The 23866-nt window shown below is 37.0% G+C and overlaps 3 protein-coding genes across 4 annotated transcripts; 1 reads left to right on the top strand and 2 right to left on the bottom strand.

Moving 5' to 3' along the window:
• The first annotated feature begins 1286 nt into the window (after positions 1-1286).
• LOC130811516 (pentatricopeptide repeat-containing protein At5g50390, chloroplastic) lies at positions 1287-4029 on the top strand. Its single transcript, XM_057677841.1, has one exon. The coding sequence runs from the start codon at positions 1548-1550 to the stop codon at positions 3654-3656; it is 2109 nt and encodes a 702-aa protein (XP_057533824.1). The 5' UTR covers positions 1287-1547; the 3' UTR covers positions 3657-4029.
• Positions 4030-4865: 836 nt separating this feature from the next.
• LOC130811524 (ATP-dependent zinc metalloprotease FTSH 2, chloroplastic) lies at positions 4866-11081 on the bottom strand. Its single transcript, XM_057677853.1, has 5 exons — positions 10822-11081; positions 8072-9280; positions 7571-7884; positions 5846-6086; positions 4866-5511 (listed from the first exon to the last, which is right to left on the bottom strand). Exons 2-5 carry the CDS (start codon positions 9254-9256, stop codon positions 5167-5169), a joined length of 2085 nt encoding a protein of 694 aa, XP_057533836.1. The 5' UTR covers positions 9257-9280; positions 10822-11081; the 3' UTR covers positions 4866-5166.
• Positions 11082-13699: 2618 nt separating this feature from the next.
• Positions 13700-23324, bottom strand: LOC130801097 (DExH-box ATP-dependent RNA helicase DExH12-like). 2 transcript variants are annotated; one of them, XM_057664859.1, is made up of 6 exons: positions 23147-23324; positions 22780-22821; positions 19369-22318; positions 17594-17983; positions 14184-17454; positions 13700-14070 (listed from the first exon to the last, which is right to left on the bottom strand). In XM_057664859.1, exons 3-5 carry the CDS (start codon positions 22312-22314, stop codon positions 14263-14265), a joined length of 6528 nt encoding a protein of 2175 aa, XP_057520842.1. In that variant the 5' UTR covers positions 22315-22318; positions 22780-22821; positions 23147-23324; the 3' UTR covers positions 13700-14070; positions 14184-14262. The 2 variants fall into 2 exon arrangements, with proteins under 2 accessions (XP_057520842.1, XP_057520845.1); XM_057664862.1 differs by lacking the exon at positions 22780-22821.
• Positions 23325-23866: the final 542 nt, after the last annotated feature.

The raw sequence follows: 23866 nt of genomic DNA, 5'->3' as shown, positions 1-23866 counted from the left end.
TGATTAACATTCATATTATGAGCACCAACGATTAGGTTTTTGGCCTTGGTATCGAAGAAAATTGGTGTTAATAGAAAATTGCATCTCTTGACTTTATAATTAAATGAATCGATATATATAGTCATTTTGTTCAAGCTCGTAGAACCTATAGGTTTTGCTGTAATGTATAGCCTATAAAAATACATTTCAAGCCTATTTCTCCTATCTTTTTTCTTTTGTTCCAAGGATATCTTACAATAGCTCTACAACTCCAAACTTTGAGATAATTCAAGTTTGGTTTTCGTCTGTGCCATAATCTTTCTTTCTTGTGGGAACTCGATTAAGGATATGATATGTGGTCAACATCGTTTCCCCCCAAAATCCTTCACTCAAACCTGAGTAGAACAACATGGAAATAACCATTTCTTGAAGAGTGTGATTCTTCCTTTCCGCTACACCATTTAATTATGGTGCATCTTCTACAACAATTTCATGGATTATACTCATAGATTAGAAATATGTAAGGTTGTAGTATTCACCTCCCTTGTGCATTCTAAGTCTTTTAACATTTGGTCCTACTTGCAATTCTACTACACTTTTATATAATTGAAATTTCGATAAAGATTCATCTTTGAAATACAAAAGATATACATAACAAAATCGAGTAAAGTCAACAATAAATGTCGTTACATATCTTTTGTTTCCTAACGACGGTGTGCTATATGAAAGTCCAACAAGTCACTATGAATTAGTACAAGTAGCTTGAAAAAAGTTCTCGATCCTCCTTATGAGACACGTTTTTTGAAAATTTGTTCAAAATGAGTATTTAATTTTACAAAGTACTTAAGCTTTTGTCTTAACATGAAAAAAAAATTAAAAGTTCAAGATCACTATATAGATAAAAAAAATATTTATTTACCATGGGAAAAAAAAAATAAAACTCGTTGAATTTCATTTGATTATAAATGATAATTTTCAAAAGGTTAATTTGCGAATTACAACCTTAAAGTTTCGCTTTTGTGCAAATTGCAGCTTTAATGTTTATTTTTTGTGAATTACAACCATCAAAGTATTAAAGTTTGCAGGTTCAAGCTAAAATACAAAATTCCAATCATTTTAGTAGTTGGGATTTTAGGTTAAGTGATCGAAGTTTTGTGTTTTCAACTTGAACTTGTAAAATTTGATACTTTGATGGCTACAATTTATAAAAAACAAACATTAAAACTATAATTTGCAAAAAATGCTAAATTTTAAAGCAGTACCAAATTATTCTCTTCAAAATATACTAGCGAAAAAGAAGAGCCGGTTGTTCAACTAACAACTGCCACTTGAGTCTTAACTCTTCAGAGATCCACTTATAATTAAAAATTAGGTCGAAGGCGGATTCTACAATGCCGTAATCAATTGAATGCCATTCGATGATCACTGAACTCCTCGCATAATCACTCTTTTTTTCACTGTTGATCATCACACAACACTGGCAATTCTGCTGAATATTTGTATTATTAGTATCTGCAAAATCTAAGGTACGCCATTCCATTCTATCATCTTGTTCTAAACTTCCTTTCATGGATCTTCCGTTTTCCCGGTATCAGAATGTATCCTTTCAACATTTCGAACATTATGTTACGATTTCTTCGTATAACTCAAAACCCAATATGATTTCCGGGTTTCAAATAGTTGGGATTAATAGAAGAAAATGTAACTCCCCCTTTTGTCGTTTTAAATGCTCTTTAATGGAGCAGAACTTACGCCCTAAACCCAAACCCAAGCCTAAACCATTAAGACTTCAATTGGGTATTGAGGAAAAAACCAATACTGAGAAAAAACAAGGAAATAAATCTACTGTTGGATTATGTAATCAAATAGAGAAATTAGCTTTCAATAGAAGGTACCAAGAAGCTCTTGAATTGCTTGAAATATTGGAAATTGAAGGTGGTAGTGATGTGAGTGATAGCACGTATGATGCTTTGGTAAATATATCTATTGGATTGAAATCTATTAGAGGGGTGAAAAAGGTCATGAATTTGATGGTTAATAATGGATTTGTACCAGATCAGTATATGAGCAATAGGGTTTTGCTTATGCATGTGAAATGTGGTATGATGATTGATGCACGTACACTGTTCGATGAAATGCCGCACAGAAACATGGTTTCCTGGAATACAATGATTGCAGGGGTAGTCGATGCAGGGGATTATATGGAAGCTTATAGATTGTTTCTTATGATGTGGATTGAATCTTTGGAGACTGACTCACGGACTTTTGCAACTATGATACGGGCAACTGCAGGTTTGGGGATGATAAACCCGGGGAAACAATTGCATACTTGTGCTGTGAAGATGGGTGTAAGTGATGATACTTTTGTTGCTTGTGCTTTGATTGACATGTACAGTAAGTGTGGAAGTATTGAGGATGCTCAATTTGTGTTTGATGAGATGCCGGAGAAGTCTACAGTAGCTTGGAACACCATTATTGCAGGCTACGCCCTTCATGGCTACAGTGAGGAAGCTTTGAGTTTGTATTATGAAATGCAAGATGCTGGGGTACCTATGGACCATTTTACGTTTTCGATAGTTGTTAGAATATGTGCTCGGTTGGGCTCGTTTGAACATGCTAAACAAGCTCATGCGGGTTTAGTTCGTCATGGTTTTAGCTTGGATACAGTAGCTAATACAGCCCTTGTGGATTTGTATTGCAAATGGGGGAAGATAGAAGATGCACGGCATGTTTTTGACAGAATGCCCAGCAAAAATCTTATATCATGGAATGCTTTAATTGCTGGATACGGCAATCATGGCCGAGGAGAAGATGCTGTCGAATTGTTCAAGAAAATGCTTCGTCAAGGAATGCGACCTAACCATGTCACGTTTCTTGCTGTTCTATCAGCCTGTAGTTATTCAGGCTTATCTGATCATGGTTGGGAGATATTCTATTCAATGACCAGTGTTCATAACATCAATCCAAGGGCAATGCATTATGCTTGCATGATTGAACTATTAGGCCGAGAAGGGCTTCTAGACGAAGCTCTGGCTTTAATAAAAAACGCACCCTTCGAACCTACGATGAATATGTGGGCAGCATTGCTAACAGCATGTAGGATCCATAAGAATTTAGAACTTGGAAGATTTGCTGCAGAGAAACTTTATGGAATGGGACCAGAGAAGCTTAGCAATTATGTTGTTCTTTTGAATATATACAACAGCACAGGAAAGTTGGAGGAAGCTGCTTCTGTTGTTCGTACCTTGAAGCGAAAAGGGTTACGAATGCTACCCGCATGTACTTGGATTGATATCAAGAAACAGTCGCACATTTTTCATTCGGGCGATAAGTCGCACGCAATGACCAAGGAGATATACGAGAAACTGGGTGATTTGCTTGTCGAGATCTCAAAACATGGGTATAAACCCGAAAAAAGATATTTGCTTCCAGACGTCGATGAGAAGGAAGAGCATATGCTGTTGCACCATAGTGAAAAGTTAGCAGTGGCTTTTGGGGTGGTAAATACTCCAGACTATACGCCGCTGCAACTTATGCAGAGCCATAGAATGTGCGATGACTGTCATAATGCACTTAAACTGATTGCAAAACTTACAGGACGAATAATTGTTGTGAGGGATGCAAGTAGATTTCACCATTTTAAGAATGGTGATTGTTCATGTGGGGATTATTGGTAAATACAATATACATACTTCCGCTCCTGGAGGACCGTGATTGTATTTTGAGGATCGGGTTGTGTGTCGGTGGAAGCATGTACCACATTGCCGAAGAGGAATTTGTGTTAGATTCTCGCTGCCCTCTCTCCTAGCCGCTTCCTCGGCCTATCTTGTAGCCAAAGTTACAAGTATTCATTCTTTTGGCTTATTGTTTGGGCTTCTTACAATAAAGTATAAAGTATTCTTTGGTTTAGTGCATTAAATTACTCATTCTTGTGTGGAATGTAGTTATTGTAAAGTATCTATGATTTAGTGCCATACAATCATATTTTTAATCAATAATTACTGTTTTTTTCTTGTTGTGTTTGGTGACCTAAATTGCTTATATTTCTGACTTGAGTGTTTTTTTGTTCATTGATGCTAGATTGTATTTTTTTTTTTTTATTTCAGGGTAAAATGAGGGGAGAGGGAGAGCGAAAATCAAATCCAAGACCTTTCAGCAATGAATTGATATTGTGGATACTTGATTTACGTAAGGGTAAATTAGGTAACACAAATTCTTGTAGGAGACGGTCTCTTTGAGAGACTATTTCTAATTGGGCCGACCTATTATATGTTTTTAGAATATTGTAAATAGGCATTCTTAATGACGTAAGTAGACACTTAGGATATTAAAAGTAGGCATTAAGGATATGATAAGTGAGCATTAAAGATAATATAAGTAGGCATTAATCTTTAATGGGCTGAGCTTGAGATACATCTCTCAAAAAGATGGTCTCTCAAGAGACTAGCTGATTAGGTAATTGTCATGTTAGGGAAGACTGGGGGAATAAGTTAGTATTAGTTGACTCTATTATAAATAAGGGGAATTAGAGGGTCATAATCATCATGAAAATCAGTAAAAAGTTGGTGGGTGGGTTAATTCTCATTTTAGGAGATCAAAAACTTCTCGAATTGCTTGATTTATTTTTTATTATTTGCTTTTGGGTTGTAATATTTCTTTAATCATCAATTTAATAATATAATTTCTCCTTGTCTTTGTTATCATTTTAATCCAATTAAGTTGGTTCATCGCACTTTCCTAAAAGTGATGTTTGCTCGCTAACTAAAAGAACCGGTTATTCAATACAACTACCATCAGTTCTGTTCATGTTGTCAAAAATTAAGGCTTTTTGTAAGTAATAATAAAGCCTTTTAGTCAATAAGGAACCCAATTCAACAAGTTTAGCATCAAGAAATTAGAGGGAAATGCGGGAGATTAGAAATTGTTTTCAACTGTTAATTACAATTTCACAACACATATATTACATGAGAATACTTCTGGTAAAACCCCCATTAAGAGACATTGTATAAGTATATGACATGGATAGGACATCTAGACACTTCAGTTTGGTTCAAGATATTGTGAAATTTTCATAAAAACCAAGTCGGACACTTGGACATGTACTCATATCGTACACGAGTGTATGAGTCGAGTAACATATGTATAACTTGATACAAAAGAACATGAAAAACCTGTTTCTATATATACTTATACTGTTACAGCAGACGGGGCCACTGCTGCAGGTACACGGTTTTCTGGAGGAATCTCGACAAACTCGGAAAGAAGAGCTCGGAACTCGTCCCCACTCATTGTTTCTTTTTCTATAAGAACGTCAACAATCTTGTCGATGGCCTCTCGGTTGTTTCTTATGTGACTCAAGGCGATCTCATAAGCACTATCCGTAATGCTTTTCACAGCAGTGTCAATATCCTCAGCTAGCTTTTCTGACATGGAGTTTCTGGCCATCATTCTCATTATGACATCCCCACTTTGTGCTGATGCATCCATAAGAGACCATGGACCGATTTCAGACATCCCGAATGTAGTCACCATCTGCAAGACAATAAATCGACATAATGAAGAATTAGCGATTTCCTTCTTCGTGCTTATGACTATCACTTTTTCACGAGCTCAAAGCCTCTGTGAGTTCAACCCACTTCACCAGAATACGAATAATAATCATGTTTCATCGTTCATGTGACCACGTCTCTTTCGAAACAGCCTCCATTGCTAACTACTTCTAGTCTATCAAGTCTACGAGACTATGACTACGTATTGACAATCGCAATAATCATTTCTTATTCATTATTACCCGTTTTTCTTTAAGAAACTAAGATATATGTATACCAATGAATTTAAAAAAAAAAGAAAGTAAATGTTAGGTTACCTGTTTAGCCAAACCGGTGATTTGTTGCAGATCACCAGCTGCTCCAGTGGTGACTTCAGGCTCACCAAATATTATTTCCTCTGCAGCTCGGCCACCAAGACCACCTACGATTCTTGCAAAGAGTTGCTGCTTTGAAATAAGGGTTGGGTCATCAGAAGGAATGAACCAGGTGAGTCCTCGTGCTTGACCTCGAGGTATAAGGGTAACCTTTTGAACAGCATCATGTCCAGGAGTAAGAGTTCTGCAAATTCACAAGAATCATGAGACTGATATTACAATTTTTACTTCCAAAAAACACAGTATCAGCATTTCATAATTTTATTGTTGACGAAATAGACATAACTTCACAATATACAATTACAATCAGATCCGCAAACATCAGTTCCACGCCAAAGGCATACCAATCAAGTTTATTAATAGGTCTCTATCTCTCCTATTCATCGATCTGGTACAACTCACATATGCACGCTAGGATTGACACACTAAAAGCGGGGTATGGTTTTAATTTGTGGTTGAATAAGACCAAAAAAACAAGTAGATGAAAAAAATAGGCGGATGAATGAACAGAAAGAATAAGTTTGTGGATGAGATCAAAAGACATAATATGGGGCCACAAACAAAAGAGAAATGGTTCAAAATCAAAGGGAACAACCCAAAATGGAAAGTCTCTCAAACTCATGGGGACGGAGGGAGTAGTTCGCTTATACTCTAGGGTCAAGATTTCTTTAGTTTGGCTTGGTTTGCTGTGACTCACTCATACTATTGAGGTACATATGAATATATGATACAACACCGCATACAAGTTCTTTTCAATTAGTGGCCAATCAAAACAAACAAAATGTATCCATGAAGTATTCATTAGCACACACAGCAAAAAAACCGTATAAACACTGAAATTAAATATTCATAGATCATAAGACTCGTGAAGCACAAGTAACTCTTTTGTGGAGTACATTACTTCAGTCTTTTCCTCGTTAGCTAGTACACTAGAAATCAAAATGTGACTTCCCGTTTGCAAGCAAGCATAAACACTTGAATTACAAAAAAGTGAAGAAATTTACTTATAAAGAACCTCAACAAATGAATTAGTGGCTTTTACTTCAAGGTAAAGTACCTAGTTTCAAGTCTGGCTAGAGATTGTGAATTGGATGCTCTTATATTCCCTCTTTTCCATGGTCATGTCTTTTTTGGGCTAGTGAATTCCCAGCCCAAAGAAAAGGGCGAATGGTATGTTATAACTCTGGGCCAGTGATTTCCTACCCAAAGAAAAGCCCAATGATAAGTTATGTTACAACTAACAGCGCAAGTAGTTGAGTTCATCAATAATAATGTCTAAAATTTGTTGCAAGGTTCTTTCATTCTGACGATCTTTCTTGAGCTGAGGGGCTCTTTGGCCGCATCCTCCTTAATGTGTATTGAGTTTCTGTCTTCCTTCCCTCCCCATACCCTTATCATAGTTCCTATGGGCGGAATACATTAGGTACGAAGAGATGATGAATAATAGTCTCTAAAACTTTGTATCACAAGGCTAATGGAGTCTTCAAACATGTTACTCATAAAAAAATCCAACAAAGATGTATGAAACTTTTCATGTGTTCCTATTAGGTGCAAGGACTATGCACATTTATCTATTTAAGCTGTATGGTATCAGTGTTATACTACATAGATTAGGCAGGAAAATTTGGAATAGGAGTATATTACTTGAGCAGAGGATGTCACTCTTACCCACAGATAGCGTGTCCCACTTCATGATATGCGACAAGACTTTTGCTTTTACCATCAGTCATAACAGTTCCTTCCATTCCAGCTACGATCCTATCAATTGAATCATCTATCTCTTTGGAAGAAATTGCTGTCTTACCACGTCGACCAGCCAAAATAGCTGCTTCATTTAAGAGATTTGCCAGATCTGCTCCACTGAAACCAGGTGTTCTCATTGCTATTACATCGAGGGAGACGTCAGTGTCAAATTTCTTATTTCCGGCATGAACTTTCAAGATCTCTGTTCTTCCACGTACATCGGGAACATCTACTGTTACCTGTATATGTGCAAAGGAAGTTCAACACGCTAGTGGTATACATATGCTAAACTTACTACATACTTTTTTTCGAGGTCAGATCTTTACACAGAGAAGATAGATTGACATAATACATTTGAGTAAACAACCCAAGGATGTATGATGATAACATTGAATGGTCAATTTTGAAGAGATAGTTTTATTTTACCTGTCTATCAAATCGTCCAGGCCTCAATAAGGCAGCATCAAGAATGTCTGCTCGATTAGTTGCAGCAACAACAATAATACCGGTGTTTCCCTCAAAGCCATCCATCTCAGTCAGAAGCTGATTCAATGTCTGTTCTCTTTCATCATTTCCTCCTCCAATTCCAGTACCTCTTTGCCTCCCCACTGCATCAATTTCATCAACAAAAACAATACAAGGAGCATTTTCCTTTGCCTTCTTGAAAAGGTCACGCACTCTAGATGCTCCGACACCAACAAACATTTCAACAAACTCTGAACCAGAAATGGAGAAAAATGGAACGCCAGCTTCTCCAGCAATAGCCTTAGCTAGCAGAGTCTTTCCAGTTCCTGGTGGACCAACAAGCAGAACTCCTTTAGGGATGCGAGCTCCTACAGCAGTGAACCTCTCAGGTTTCTTTAAGAATTCTACCACCTCCATGAAATCCTGCTTTGCTTCATCAACACCAGCAACATCATCAAACGTTACCCCAGTATTAGGTTCCATCTGAAACTTGGCTTTTGATTGGCCAAATGCCAGAGGGTTCCCAGGCCCACCTGGACCACCCATTCCACCAGAAGAGCGTCTAGAGAGAAGAAAAAGACCCCCGATCAAGATAAGCGGGAAAGCAAGATTTCCTATCAAATTAAACAACAGAGAACCAGAGTCTTCTTGAGCATTATGTGCTGCAAAGTCAATGTTTTTCTCCCTTAGTTTCTGAAGCAGCTCCTGGCTAAGGCCTGGGAGTTGAACACGAACTCGTTGCACACGATTGCCCAACTCAGGAGAGACGGCTTCCACAATGGCTATTGTCCCATTTTCAAACAAATCAACCTTCTTTACCCTATCTTTGTCGAGGTACTCTAGAAACCTAGAGTAAGACATCCTCGAAGAAGAAACTCCTTGCTCATCAGCATAAGCCATTCTACTACCAGCAAAAGTTGAGGCAACTCCAGCATTCCCAATTAATAATTTTAAAAAGCCTCTTCTTCCATTATTTTGAGCCTTGTCTGAAGATGCTTTAACAATGAAAGAATTTGGTGACCTTAGCAACACTGCACGTCGAAGAGTAGCGAGTTGGTGCCCATGAAAAATTTTCTTCCGCAAAATCGTTTTAGTGCTGGAGGTGGATGAACTGTGTCCGAGAAGGCAGGCTGATGAGGAAGCCATTCTCACAAGCAGCAAGTATTCTCCCTATGATTAGGAGTCAAGAAAAGCAGAAATCAGCTAAGAACAAAAAGATATGAAGGTAAAGTAACTACACAAAATTGCAGAGGTTTAAAGACATCACTAGTAGTCCTTTCTATAATACTCCATACCAACCATTTTGCAAAAATTCAAATATAGATTGAGGAAATCATCTCAGATTTTTTGCAGTACTATTCTGCAATACTAGCACTTAAGTCATTTATTCATTAAAACAATTCATCCACATTACTTTTCAGAACCTAATGGCTCTCAAGCCTTCAATCTAAATTTATTAACACACTATATGAAATAGGCGGTATTGACCATCTGGTGAATAAGCTATCCTCTTTCTTTCGTTTCACTTTCTATAATAATGCCCATTTCATTTTCACACGGTAATATAGAAGCCTAAGTATTATTCCTTTGTTTCAAAAACTAAAAATCAAGTGGGAGGTCCTGAAATTGGCTTTTGGCTGGAAATAAAATAGAACACAATGGCTCGATACTGGAATTACAATATTTGGATGTAATCGTAAAGGATTGAAACAAACTAGTGATTCCAAAACTATTACAACATGTACAATAGGGATGGTTGGCGGAAAGAATTGCATGTGAAGAACAGAAGAACAAACAACGAAGGATAGAATTGCAAGAAAGCCCTTATGTTTATTTTATGTAGACAGATGAAGGAAGAGGTAAACAGTAGCAACCTTTGTTGCTTACCATAATCTCATAATACAAAATGTGATGAGTAATGCAAACAAAAACGCTTCACTAGCAACCATTGAGAATAATTTTAAAGGAGCATGTTACATAGTGCCACTATACATGTAATAGTAACATATCCACACATTAACACTTTGTTTGGATAACAATTTAAGAGGGAAACTAAGGGGAAGGAATAATATGGAAAGTGTATTTGCTTTATTAGGAGGGAAAAGAAGGGAGACGAAGAGAAATAGCATTTTCCTACCAAATCTTCCCACAATTAGATTTGTTACGTAACAAAATTAAGGGACTTAATTTCTCCAATTCACAATCTTCCAAATCTCTCCCCTTACTTTCCCCAACTCCTTCAATCCAAACACAGTGAGTAAAAATTGTTATGGGTAACTCATCAGGAAGTCAAATAATGTTTAGGCTACATAAAAACTGAAGTGAGCAACTCATCCTCGCAGTAAAAATCACACACCCTAAAATACCCATGGTAATCTCTTACTATATTCTTCAAATTACATAAGAAAACCATGGAAAATCAAAATAACTTTCAATTTCACTCTTTTAAATTAACGAGAGAGACATGAAGCAAAACATAACAGATGACAATTAGCTCCAAAAACAAATTAAAAAAAGCAAAATTATGTTTAATCATCCTCCCCCAACATAATATATTACCTATTGTCCATATATTTCATTCATTATCACAATTCACACATATTTAGAGCAGAAACTGAAGTGGGCAAATGACACTCTATATCAAAATAGTAGAAACAAGTAGAAATGATGAACAATAATACAGTAGAATTGAAGTAAAAATAGAAAAGTACCTGGAATGGGGTTGAAGATGAACAGAGAGAAGAGAAAATGGTGTTGTCTAATGAGTAATGAGGGGAAGAAGCAGTGATTAATAGAGGAAAATGGATGTGGTTTTGAAGAGGTTACGTGGCATCCTTGTAATGGTTTAAATTGAACTTCTAAATTCTAAAAGACTTGGAGATATTTTTCTCAACTTTATAATTAATTTTGGGTTCTTTTGGCATCATTCCTCTAATTTTAGGGTATGTATGCTGAGATCCAGAAATATAAATTGAAGCGTGGGCATTTATCTTATCATACATTTTGGGGATCTTCTAATTTCACTTTCTTCAATCATATTTGCTACATTGTATTTGTGTTTCACATTTGGGATTGCAATCGGTTTTTTTTTTTTTTTTTTTATTATACGTTATAGTCGATTAGTATATGAATATGAATTTGAAAAGTTTTGTCTAATGCATAATAATTTTGGTTAGCTATATTATTGGGTTGATATTTAAGTTATGTATGCGAATTTTAAAATTAAAAATAATAATTTAATAGATTATAAAACCAACTTCAATAGATTAACAACTTAAGGTTAAAACAATAATTTTATAGGTTAAAACATCAACTCCAAACACCAACTTCAACAGGTTATAACACCAACTTCAATAGGTTATAACACCAATTTCAATAGGTAATAACACCAACTCTAATAGGTTATAACACCGACTTCAATAGGTTATAACACCAACTTCAATAAGTTAACAACTTAAGGTTAAAACAACAATTTAATAGGTTAAAATGCCAAATCCAAATACCAACTTCAACAGATTATAACACCGACTTAAATAGGTTATAGCACCAACTTTAAATATGTTTAAACACGCGTTAGTTTTTAGGTTTTTCTCTTCTTTTTAATTGTTGGGCTGGGCCTAGAGAGCCATCTCTTATATAGACGGCCTCTCAAGAGAATTGTTGTTTTATATTTGCTTATAATAATTGAACAAAAACAAAAAAGTTTAGGCCCAGATGCTGACACTAAGTCCATCAAACCCTATGGATTCAAGTTATGGTCTTATTTTTTAGAAAATTTGAAAAATGTAAGAGAAAAAATAAAAAAATTAACAAAATAAACTAAAAATCAAACTTATTCCAAAAATAAGCGTGAAATTCTCAAACCTGAAGTTTGGGGCTGATCGCAATTAGTAACTGCGAACAGGTCAAAAAAGACAAAATAGTTGTTCGCAGTTAGTAACTGCGAACAGCGATTTGACCTGTTCGCAGTTACTAACTGCGAACAGCAACATGACAAAATAGTTGTTCCCAGTTACTAAGTGGGAGCAACTACTTTTGTCTTTTTTGACCTGTTCGCAATTACTTACTGCGAACAGACCCAAACCTCAGGTTTGAGAATTTCACGCTTACTTTTAGAATAAGTTTGATTCTTAGTTTATTTTGTTAAATTTTTTTTTTTTTTGCTTAAGTATTTCAAAAATTCTATTTTTCAAACCCTTTGAATCTTTATCTGAATCTATGTCCAATAAGCTTTTTTATTAAAAAAAATAAGCTTTTTTATTGAAAAGTTTCCAAAATAAGTGTTTCAGAAAACTTATTTCAAAAAAAGTGTCTCTGCGCATCAATGCATGTGGTCAGGCACCCAGCTATTGTTCGCTTTTAATAACAACAAACAAGAGTAGAGCAAGTATAAAAAGTAAAAAAAAAATTTAGAAATCTTTTATTTGCTGTTAGTAACAACGAACATTGGAGTGCTAGTCAAAGAAAGTCAACTCCTTGTTCCCTATTAGTAATAGAAACAAGTGTTTTATGAAATAACCATATCAAAGTGCTTACCTTCAATCCATCTAATGCCTCATTCTTCTCTCAATTATCATCTAATAACATATGGTGATAGGAAATTTAACTAAATATCAAACAATTGAATAAAAGAAATGGAAATTTTCATATGACAGCTTTCTACAGCTTTGCGGCTTTTGTCAAATGAAATATTTTTATCAGTTAAAATGTGATTACTTGGCATTTAAAGAGTTTATTAAATTAGTTATTGTTTTAAGTTGCAAAATAAATTTTCAAAAAGGTTCTATTACATCGTACATAATCATTAATTAAAATCTTTTTGAAAATTTACATAGCAATTCATAATTTACTGACAATTATTTTTACAACCAATGGTTTAGTTGTAAAATATAAACCATTATATATAGCAACACATATCTTTTTACAACAATCGGTCTCCTAAGAGACGTCTCTCTGGCTCAACCCATTAACGCTTAATGTATACTTACTTATATCATTCTTAATGTCTACTTGTCGTATCCTTAATGCCTACTTACAATATTCTTAATGCCCACCGAATAAGCGTGCAGTACTTACAATATATTAACTGTCTACTTACAATATCCTTAATGTCCATCGAATAACTACTCTACATTTTCCTTTATAGGTCGCCCAATTAAATATGATCTCTCAAAAAAAAACAATTTGTACTTTTAGCCTTTTACAATATAATTTATTTTATCCAATTTAAGTAATTTCAACATCATACATATTAATAATTTTATTGGTAAATGACAAATGATACGTTCTAAACGCATTGCCATATTTGGATTACATGGACAATTATTTTTACAAAAACATCAATTTCTATATTATTTTTTTTTAAAATCATCAACTTTAAATAAATAGGAAAATTTAAGCAGAATATAAGTATAGTCAATACTTATTCACAATAATTTTTTCTATATCTTATCTTTAAGGTAAATCAAACATAGCCTCGACGAAACTAGTGAGCATGAATTACTTAAATATAGAAATGAACATCAAGTATGCCAAGTTGCCAACTTAAATTTTAAGCCGAACATATTTTACCAATAAAACACAATATTACCAGTAAAGCAAAATTAATAGATAGATACCAATACCAATTTGAACCAAAGTCACCTTCGTGAAAAGGTTGCTATAAACAAGGACAGTTTACAAGTTACAACTTAAATTCTAAACAAACACAAAAACTTTAGTCTCAAAGCCATGATCTATTTGCTGCTCTTGCCATAACATTATAAAGTTGTCCAAGTCTACTAAACATCCCGAACCGAAATATTCTGAAGTAGATTCGATAGGGGAAAATCATTTAAAAGAACAATTTCCACAAGCAGGGTAGCAGAGCCATAGAGTACAAATTGGCACGAATAGAGGCTATACAGCATCACCCGACTGTTTATATGACTTCAGATGCAGCAAGAGAGCGGCAAAAATCCCTGAAAATACGACATTTTAAAGTTCCGACACAATCCCATGAGCAACTACTTTGCTTCACATAAAAATTATACATGTAAATTCTAATAAAGCTAGTGTTAAAAAAGAGACGTACTTAGTTGCTGTAATCGTAAATGATGGGCAGGCAGCAGGCTGCACCACTAACGGGTACTCAGACAGCCATTGTAAAAACATCACTCTTTTCCACTATCATCATCAGCCGCTCCAGCCTCTTTGACATCAAGCGCAAAATTGTATTCCTGGTCACACCCCAAATATGAGTCGCACATAAAATACAATGTGTAAGTCTTCTTTCCAACATCAGAAGGTGCAACGAAATCAAGCTTGACTTTTGATTTCCGCTGCAAGGTCACCCGCTTAATAGCAAGCAGTTGATTGGTCTTTGTGTCGCCCACAACCAACCACCAACCTTCTTCTTTAGATTTCGGGTATCTAAGAGCATCAACAGGACCCACTTCTGACCTCCCTTCAAGATCCCGTTCAAGGGAAACCACTAATGTGATATCTTCACCAGCACCAATGTTGTCACTATCAACTACCTCATAAGTCATATCAATGTTCGGAAAACGATTACAGAATCGTGCTATATCGAGCAACTGAGAATCAGACATCTGTAAAAGCTCTCGCCTTTCATCATCCTCCATTTCCACAAGGTCAAAGACCGTCTCAATGGGTTTTCCTGGGTTCTCTTGGCATCGCTTAGCAAGCTCTTTCGTGAAATGTGGCAGCTGTAATAGCATGGAGTCTCGCTCCCACATACCCTGTGTCACCATCTGGCTTACTTCCATAGCAAGAAGAGCAAGATTCAGCCAACCATTGCTGGAAATAACATCGACCATCGCTTGAAGTAGCCTGCTAGCTGAAAGGAGCACCTCGCGCTGATCAGCAGCCAAATTACCACCAACTGGATGCCTCGAAAAGTGGGCTTGCAGCAACACATTGGCTTTTATATGTGGATCAGCGTACTTTGGATTCTCAACAGAGAATCTTTGGTGATGAATCAACTTGCGAATCAGATCTTCCTCCCCAGGCCGAACTGGCAGTTGGGAATACTCGGATGCGGAGGCCAGAATCTCCAAGAGACCCTTCAACTTAGTTTTCGAAGTCAAGGAAGAACTGAAACGTTCAATTGTGGTGTAACTGATGTAATAATATGATGCAATCATGCCAAGATTCAAAGGAGAGAGATCCATGTCATCTTCAATAGACACGCATTTACTTGCTTCAAGATCACTCAGTGTGTTCTCCACCAGCTCTGAGAGATAATCTGATAGATGCCTGTGGCTCACACCCTGAAGATTGTAGTAATTGGGATTCTGTGTAAGCCTCCTGTACATAAATGTCCAAGTGAGATAATCCACAGCATCTTGCTTATTCTCTACTACTCCAACTACAATTTCTGCATTCAGATTGTCATGTAGATAGTGGTGTAAATGACTTTCAACAGGGAATGCTTCATACAAGAATTTCTTGTAGTATTCCTTTCGTGGAGCATGGCAAAGGATAACACACTTTCCAGATTTATCTACCAAAGGCCTACTAGCATGACCCATCATCTGCAACAGATCAGTGACAGGATAGTCGGTATGTGCATTTTCTCTCCCATCATAGTACTGAGTTCCCATGACAACCACTAAATGGGCCAACAAAGGCACTCCCCAACACATAGAACTTGTCATAACACAAACTTGGATCCATCCAGCTTCAAACAACTGCGAAACAATCTCTTTATCAGTACTAACTAATCCTTCATGCAAAAAACCCACACCATAGCAAAGAGTGGTCCTTAGAGTCGAATCTTTGATCTTATCAGCAAATGGCTGCAGCTCCTCCAATGAGTGCAGTAAAAATATAGGCTTCTCTCCGCTGTCTGCACCAGCATATGTAACCAGATCAACTGCAGTGAGTGAGGCATGCTTCCGTGTCGGAACATACACCACAGCAGGTTTCCCATTTTTTGCATGTAATGAAATAGCAGTATAGGTTGGCTTGGTCATAGCCTGCATTCTTGCCTCAAAATTAGCAATATCTACTCCCTGGATGTGAATCTCTAAAGGCACAGGGCGAACGCCTGGCGGAAAATTGAACAGACCATGCGAAGTGGCACCTATCCATTCACCAAGATCCTTCGCATTAGCAAGAGAAGTTGATAAAGCAACAATGCGAATTTTGTTCTCCACTTGACTTGCAATGTATCTCATCCTTGAGACGATTACCTCCAACACAGGGCCACCTTGACCACCAATTAAATGGAGCTCATCAACTATTACAAGGCTAACTTGCTGAACATATTTCCTTTGCTTCCATCTTCGAGACAAGGCATCCCATTTCTCTGGAGTACTAATTATTATCTGCCCTTTCTCAAGTAACTTCAGGTCAGTTGCAGTTTCACCAGTAAGTTCCACCACTCGCAAACCAAGTCCTCTACCAAACTTCCTCTCCCAATCACGATAACGCTCCTTAGCAAGAGCTTCAATAGGTGCTATATAGACAACGCGCATAATGCTATCAGGACCCTTTTGGTGATTTCTCAATATAGCAAACTCAGCACATATAGTCTTTCCACTACCAGTAGGCGCTGCTACTAAAACATTGTCATCTGAATTGTACAGAACTGTGAAAACCTGTGTTTGAACAGGATTGAAATGCCTAAATTCTTGATAAAGAGCTTCATATGACGGATTTCTCAATGCAGTCACAGGCAAAGGTTGCAAGTCCAACAATTCAGTTGGGGGAGGATACTTCTCAGGCAAAATAAGATGCCTAAAAGAAACAGGCAAAACAGTCTGTGATCCCAACCATCTATCAGAAACAACAAGAATAAAATACTGTGGAGGCAGAGGCTCAGAAATCGGTACAGTGAAATTAAGGGTATGGTCCTCATCAATATATTGCTTCTTCAGCATGAAATACTCATGATGAAGAATGTATTCACCGTCATTATCCTCCACAATAACCCAAAAGGGCTCCACATATCCATGAACCTTGTCATCCCATTGGAAATCAGGCGTAATTGTAAGCTCCACACCGAGGACAGACCGGGTAATTGGCTGCACATGTGCAGCAAGGTTAAGCTTTGGAAACTGGTGAATAAATTTATGAAGTGTCCTCCCCATCTTTGGTTGTCTTATAAGCTCCCCAAGTTCTTGAGAAGAGAGATCATAATACCTCTCCCACGCCAGCTCCTTCTTCTCTAGTTTCATCAGAGTGTCATTAGGTATACCAGTGAACTGGCGAAGTGGTGTCTGAACACTCCACATTCTCTTCTGGACCATTTTGCACAAGTTCAATGCTTTCTCAGCCAATTGAGCCCATCCTCTCTTCAAGACTATCTCAAAAAGTGCTCTTATAAGACGTGCTGCACTCTGTACCGATGAAAAAGCCAAATTAAGCATATTTAGTGCACATAAGATATCAGATAAGTTCAACTATCCATAGAGCTTCATAATTATATACAGGAGAAATTATAAGTCAGAAATATCAATCTTTCAGAGAGCAGCATACCTGAGTAACATAAACCATGTCTGATGTCAGAGAAAGGCCTTCAAGCTTCAACTGAGAGATATATGCTTGAAATAAAACGTTGATTTTAGCACTGGGCTCTTCCAAGCTCTCTTTAATAGGAATCGGGACACGTTCCAAAAGCTTCGCCAATTCCACCTTCTCATCTTGCCTAACTGTCACATATTTGAATTCCTCACTGAGGGAGAATAATCGACAGAGCTCAATGTCACCCATTGTTGGCTTCAAATACTCATTGTAAGTAGAAATTGTCCCATGTGTGATGTAGTAATAGCTAGCAATCCTTCCCAAGTCAGTGACCTGGAAGTAACCACTCTTCCGATCATATTTTATCAAGTTATTCTTGTCCAAAATAGTTGCTGCCGAATGAATCTGAAAATTTGGCAAAAGTAGTAAGCTCAAATGCTCAAATAACAAAAAGGCTCACTAATGCATACAGAAAATAAAATATGAAAGTGAAAGTGTTGATAAATTCACAGTAATGCATAATTATTCTAAAAATGAGTAGTTTCAAGAAGAAAGTGTGACCTCGAAGAGTTAACAGTCTCCAACCCATCCACTACCCCTAAACAGAGAAATCATATAGAAGGCAGGAAAACATCTAGTTTATGTGCTCATCAGCACAGAAAATTCGAAGATCATCTAGTGAATGTTCCAGTTTAAACTTGAATAGAGGCAAAATGACATCTTTGAGCATAATCTAGCCATAGACATATACCAGAAACCACAAAAAACTTATTTTTCTGTTGTGAGGAAACCACAATCAGAGACGAGTCTGAGAAAAGTTCAACTCATAGCATGATATCTTTGATGTTTATGCAAGACCATGCTAATAAAAATTGAAATAAAGTAAATATCATCTTCTTTCAGACAAGAACTGCATTCCTCAAAGATTTAGAAATTAATATTGGTTGGTTACTCATATTACATAAAGAGCTACATATGGACTATAAGAAGATCAACTTGATTTGATACAATCATACAAGTATCTTAATCCCATAATTATAATCTTTAACATGTCAAGTCCACTCACCCTATCGCTCCAAAAGAGGAGGCAATGGAAACATCAAATATCTATCCTCTTATGGGTCACACATATTATCAGTTTACATCGGCACATAAGAAGCATTTTACTTACACATAAAAAAATTAAATGAGTTCTGGAATTTCAGATAACATGAAAGGCTATTCAAGAACTACAGTTAAGGCCTCTTCTTGTCTTACCATTTTCCAAAGTACGGCTACGGAACTGCACACATTATCAATTGCAAACTTAATCTGTTCTAGTGTTGTTTAAGACTTCACTTCCTTACTTCCCGGATTTGTTTAAGTATAGAAGAAAATATGTGATTCCAAATACTTCTAGTACTCATTTCAGATATCAATCACCTTTTTTCGTGATTATTAGTACATAGATTAGCCAACAAAAACACAATAATAGCACATTGAAATTTGAATGCCAAGCACATGATTTAAAAACAGAGAAGTGATAATAAGAAAAAATAGCAACAGACAGAACAAGTTGAAATGTGAATAATAAGCACATGTACAGAAGAAGAAAAAATGTGACCAACAGTTGCTTCAACTATTAATCATTTCAAATATCAACCATCATTTTTAGTGAGTATAAATAGATTGGACAATTAAAACAAAAGGACAAGTTGAAATGTGAATAATAAGCACATAATTAGAAGGAAAAAAGTGATAACAAGAAAAATGGCAACGGGAAGCAATGATATAATAATGAAAAGACTTACTAGGTCACTTCTCCTTTCTTCCAATGTCATATCTCGACTCAGCACATCTGCTGTTAATCCATAAAGGGTTGGATTACGTAACATCCGAACGTACAAGTATGTGTAACCAATCCAATTGAGGGCTTCTCTAGCATTTTGCACAGTACCAAGAACAATTTCTGCATTCAGTTGATCAGCCAACTTTGAAATAAACTGACTTTCAATAGGAAGTTGTTGATTCATCAGAGACAAATAAAATTGCAACTCAGTATTGCCAGTAATGATTATGCCCTCTCCATAAGTATCATACTGTGGTCTACCAGCACGCCCAAGCATCTGCATGACATCCAGAGGGCTTAGTTCCGTCCAAGCTCCCTTTTCAGGGTTATAAATTTGGGTTCCCTTTATAATCACAGTGTGTGCAGGCAGATTGACACCCCAAGCAAGGGTTGCCGTAGAAACTAGGACTTGCACATGCTTATCATCGAACAAGTCTTCCACAAGCTGGCGATCACTCCTTTCCATACCAGCATGATGTATGGCAAATCCATAAGGTAACAGGTCTTTAAGTTCAGAACTCCTGACCAGTTCAGTATGATCGTTAAGAATCTCACGACTTGCACTATCCTCTTTCAAAAATCTACTAAGGGTATCATTTGCCAATGCTGTATCCCTTATCGCACGGGCAGTCTTTGATGTCTCTTTCCTTGAGTGGACAAAAACAAGAACCTGGTGTTTACCCGCCACAGCCATCACCTTTTCATAGCAAATGTCATTCATTAACTGAAACCTCTGTAGTGGCTTTTTAACACTGATTCCAATATACTGTTGTGCAAGTGGGCAAGGTCTATAGCTGTTGTCAAAGTAGAACAGCCCCTTCTTAACATTAACCCTCAAGAACAACGCAACATCCTCATAATTAGGTAGGGTGGCTGATAACCCCACTAAACGGATATTCTCTTTTGTTGTTTCGATTTGCCTAACAGTCCTTGCAACTATACTTTCCAGCACAGGACCTCTGTTGTCATGGAGCAGATGTATCTCATCAATAATAAGAAGTTTGACAAGTTGAGTATATGTTCGATCCCCTGACTTCCTTGTTATGATATCCCATTTCTCAGGAGTTGTGACAATTATCTGAGTTTCATCAATCTGTTGCCGGGTTAATGTCTGATCTCCACTCAACTCCTTAACATTCACACCATAATGTTGTAACCGGTTTGACAAATTCCCAACCACTTCTGCTACAAGAGCTTTCATTGGAGCCACATACACAATCTTATAACTACTGTGGTCAAATGAGCCATCTGGTGCCCTATTCAAGGCAATCTGCTGCAATATCGTAAGGACAGCAACATTCGTCTTCCCCGCACCAGTGGGAGCACAGAGAAGAATATTTTCAGCCGAGAAGAGTGCACTTTGGTAGACTTTGCTTTGGACCCTATTCAGCTGTGACATGTTCTGGAAAGCTGGTTGCGCCCAATCTGGCATTGCAGAAATCTTCACCAGTTCTTCACCTTTCTCCAGTGGTTTAGCTTTCAACGCAGGAATATGAACTTCCTCATATCCTTTAGCCGGTTTCCGGAAAGATCCATCCGGCAGAGTTGTCTTCTTGTTTGCCATGAAACGGCCACCCTGTTGAAAAGCAAGGGACTCCAGATCAAGCACTTGGCGCTGCCCATTCAACCAACCACTATCACCATCTCTATCAGTCAATCCTCTTCTCCCTCGATCTTCATCCACAACATTCTCATCCTTCACACGACGAGCCTCTTCTCTTATACTCTTTTCCAGATTCTTCTGCCTCTCCTTGGCAGTAGCCCTCGTAGCATGCAGCTGCGCCAATATGGGAGCCAAATCTGCACCAGATTCCATCATTTCTTCTTCAATCCTTCTCCGCTCCTCCTGATCTTCAGCTCGCGCCAGACGGGTACACCACACAATCTTTCGCCTATTCCGCACAAGGAACCTGACAAGACTAAACCTATCATAGTCAAGGCGATTCAGAAGTGTATTCTCAACATCCCTATCTTCCCCTTCAGCAAGCAACTTTAGAGCCTCTTCAGCAAGATTTTGACACTGCTGTGGATCAATCTGCTGATCATAGGCTTGAGAAATTTTCCTCTGAAGCCAATATGCATCAATATCTTGAACATTCAGGTTCATACCCTCATCTGCATCTGGCATTTCTTCATCACCAACACCTCCCATTTGCATAACCTCTGAAGAACGCGCTTCAGCAAGATCTTCATCCTCCTCCTCCTCATCCTGTACCGAACCTAAATCACTATCATCATCATCATCATCATTTTCCTCAAATTCCACTGCAACACCCACTTCATTATCAAGACCATCCCCATTTGCTGATGGAGCTGCATCACCACCCTCTTGATAGTCAGTAATCAACTTACCGGAGTTAACTAGGCTATCAAACACAGAAGGAGAAATAGAATTCACTAGCTTCTCAATCTCCTTCTTTTTATCCGTGTGCTTGATAGCATCATTTTTTAGAACAGCCAAAATCTCATCAGCTGCAGCACTGACAATGTTGAGTGGCTGCCCTCCCAACTGCTGCTGAATGATACTTAACATAGTCTCATATGCAGCTCGAGTTTCCTTTGTTTTTGGCTGATAAATACCTTCTTCAGCAACATTCAGAACACTCTCCACCTGAAGACGGCTCTTTTTGCTCTGCCTTGAGGGTGCCTGCTCAGAGAGTAACTCCCTCTCCTTTTTCCGCTTTGAAGATTTCTTCAGCTTCTCATCAAGCTCAGGAGGTCTTCCCCTGGCAGCACGGTCACCAAATGATTTTGGGTCAATTTTACCGTAAAGAGACTCTGGCTCCCCAGTGGGCTCATGGGTATCCCTAGGGCGTGAATCTGTGGTGAGAACTAGACTCGAATTCGCCCTGTATTCATATTGCTTAAATCTTGCATGTGCTTCTGCACCTCCTCCCAGATTCGACATTTACCTATAAAGATCGAAAACCAACAAAAAAAAAAAGTAAGTACTATTCGTGGGGTTCTACACAAACCTAGGGTTTAATAAATCAACACTTGGTGGGCATTACCTTTAGTAGCTCCCAACACAGCAAATTCCATTACAGATAAACACTTACATACCAAAAACAAATTCCACGAACACGATAATCAGATAAATGAAAACCAAGTTTTCCATTTGCATAACTGAATATTAAAGGCAAAGACAAAATTCCCAAAAACAAAAACCCAAAAGGAAAAAAATATTGGAAGCAATTAAGAACTAAAATCATGGAAATTTGTTTTTGATAAAGTATCTTGACATTTACACATCATATGAAAGTGAAATTAAGAATTTGAGAGCAATAAAAGAGGGCATTATAGGCGAAATCAGTGCTTGATTGACAAATTAATTTGAAAACGGGTAAATGGAAGAAGATTAAAGAAATTATACCTTGACTGTTCTTGGGGGAAATGTTCAGGTTTCGAGCATGACCTAGAAATGAATATCATCAATGGCCTTACTTCTGTATTATAGTATTAATAGAGCGAAAAATGAAAATTTGCGATTTGTTCATTAGAAAAATTGAAAACCCTAACACTAAATAATTTCACTGGATAAAAACCAAACAAACTCATTATCTATACCCAAATTAAACTCAAAGTTTTTTCAATCAACCCAAAATCATAGAATCGTCAATTAAATAATAATCAAACAAACTAGCTAACTGAACAACTCAATCGAGAAAGCAAGCATAACTAGTTTCAAAAAGAGATGAAATGAATCAGTAAAGAGAGAAGGAGGGAGAATAACAACAAACCTTTACAAAAATTAATGCCGTGAAATTTTCTGAAATGAGAGATGTATATCGTAGTCGTAGCCGGTTACTGCTGAACGAACAATGATTCGCTCAAGGGTGAAGAGTTAAGGAAACAGAAAACCCGTTGGATATTTTTAGATTTTAACCTAAAACCAAAATAAACCGCCTTTTGTGTCTGAAGAACGTTTGGTCTAAAACATAAACCAAACGGAAATTTTAGTATTTAATCTAATCTACGGTTTAAATGGTGTGGTCTGATTTTTTCAAATTAAGTTACGGCTTACGATCTGGTCTAGATTTTTTTATTTTTCAAACTAGACCGGACTGCAAACCGTATTATGGTCAAAAATCATAATTTTGTATTTAAAAAATTAAGTTGCGACCTAGATATTTTTAAATGTAGTTATTTTTATATAGCAATATATACTTGAATGATGTTGATATTATCAACTAATTACAAATTATTATATTTATTAATTATAGATGTGAAATATTTGCATACATACATGTATTAATTTGGATAAAAATATAAAAATAAAAAACTGTAGACTAGACCAGACCGGACCGTTGTAAAACGGTTTGATCCGGTCCGATCCGAAAAATTTTCAGACCGGAATTTCTAGTTTGGTTTGATTTTAGTGTCAGACCAGACCAAACCGAACCGTGTTCACCTCTACCACCCTTCATGTTTTTCACAAATCCTCAAATAAACCATCATTC

Source organism: Amaranthus tricolor, chromosome 1, assembly GCF_026212465.1.
Source record: "Amaranthus tricolor cultivar Red isolate AtriRed21 chromosome 1, ASM2621246v1, whole genome shotgun sequence".
Taxonomy (NCBI): Eukaryota; Viridiplantae; Streptophyta; class Magnoliopsida; order Caryophyllales; family Amaranthaceae; genus Amaranthus; species Amaranthus tricolor.
This window is presented reverse-complemented; position numbering and strand designations above follow the sequence as displayed.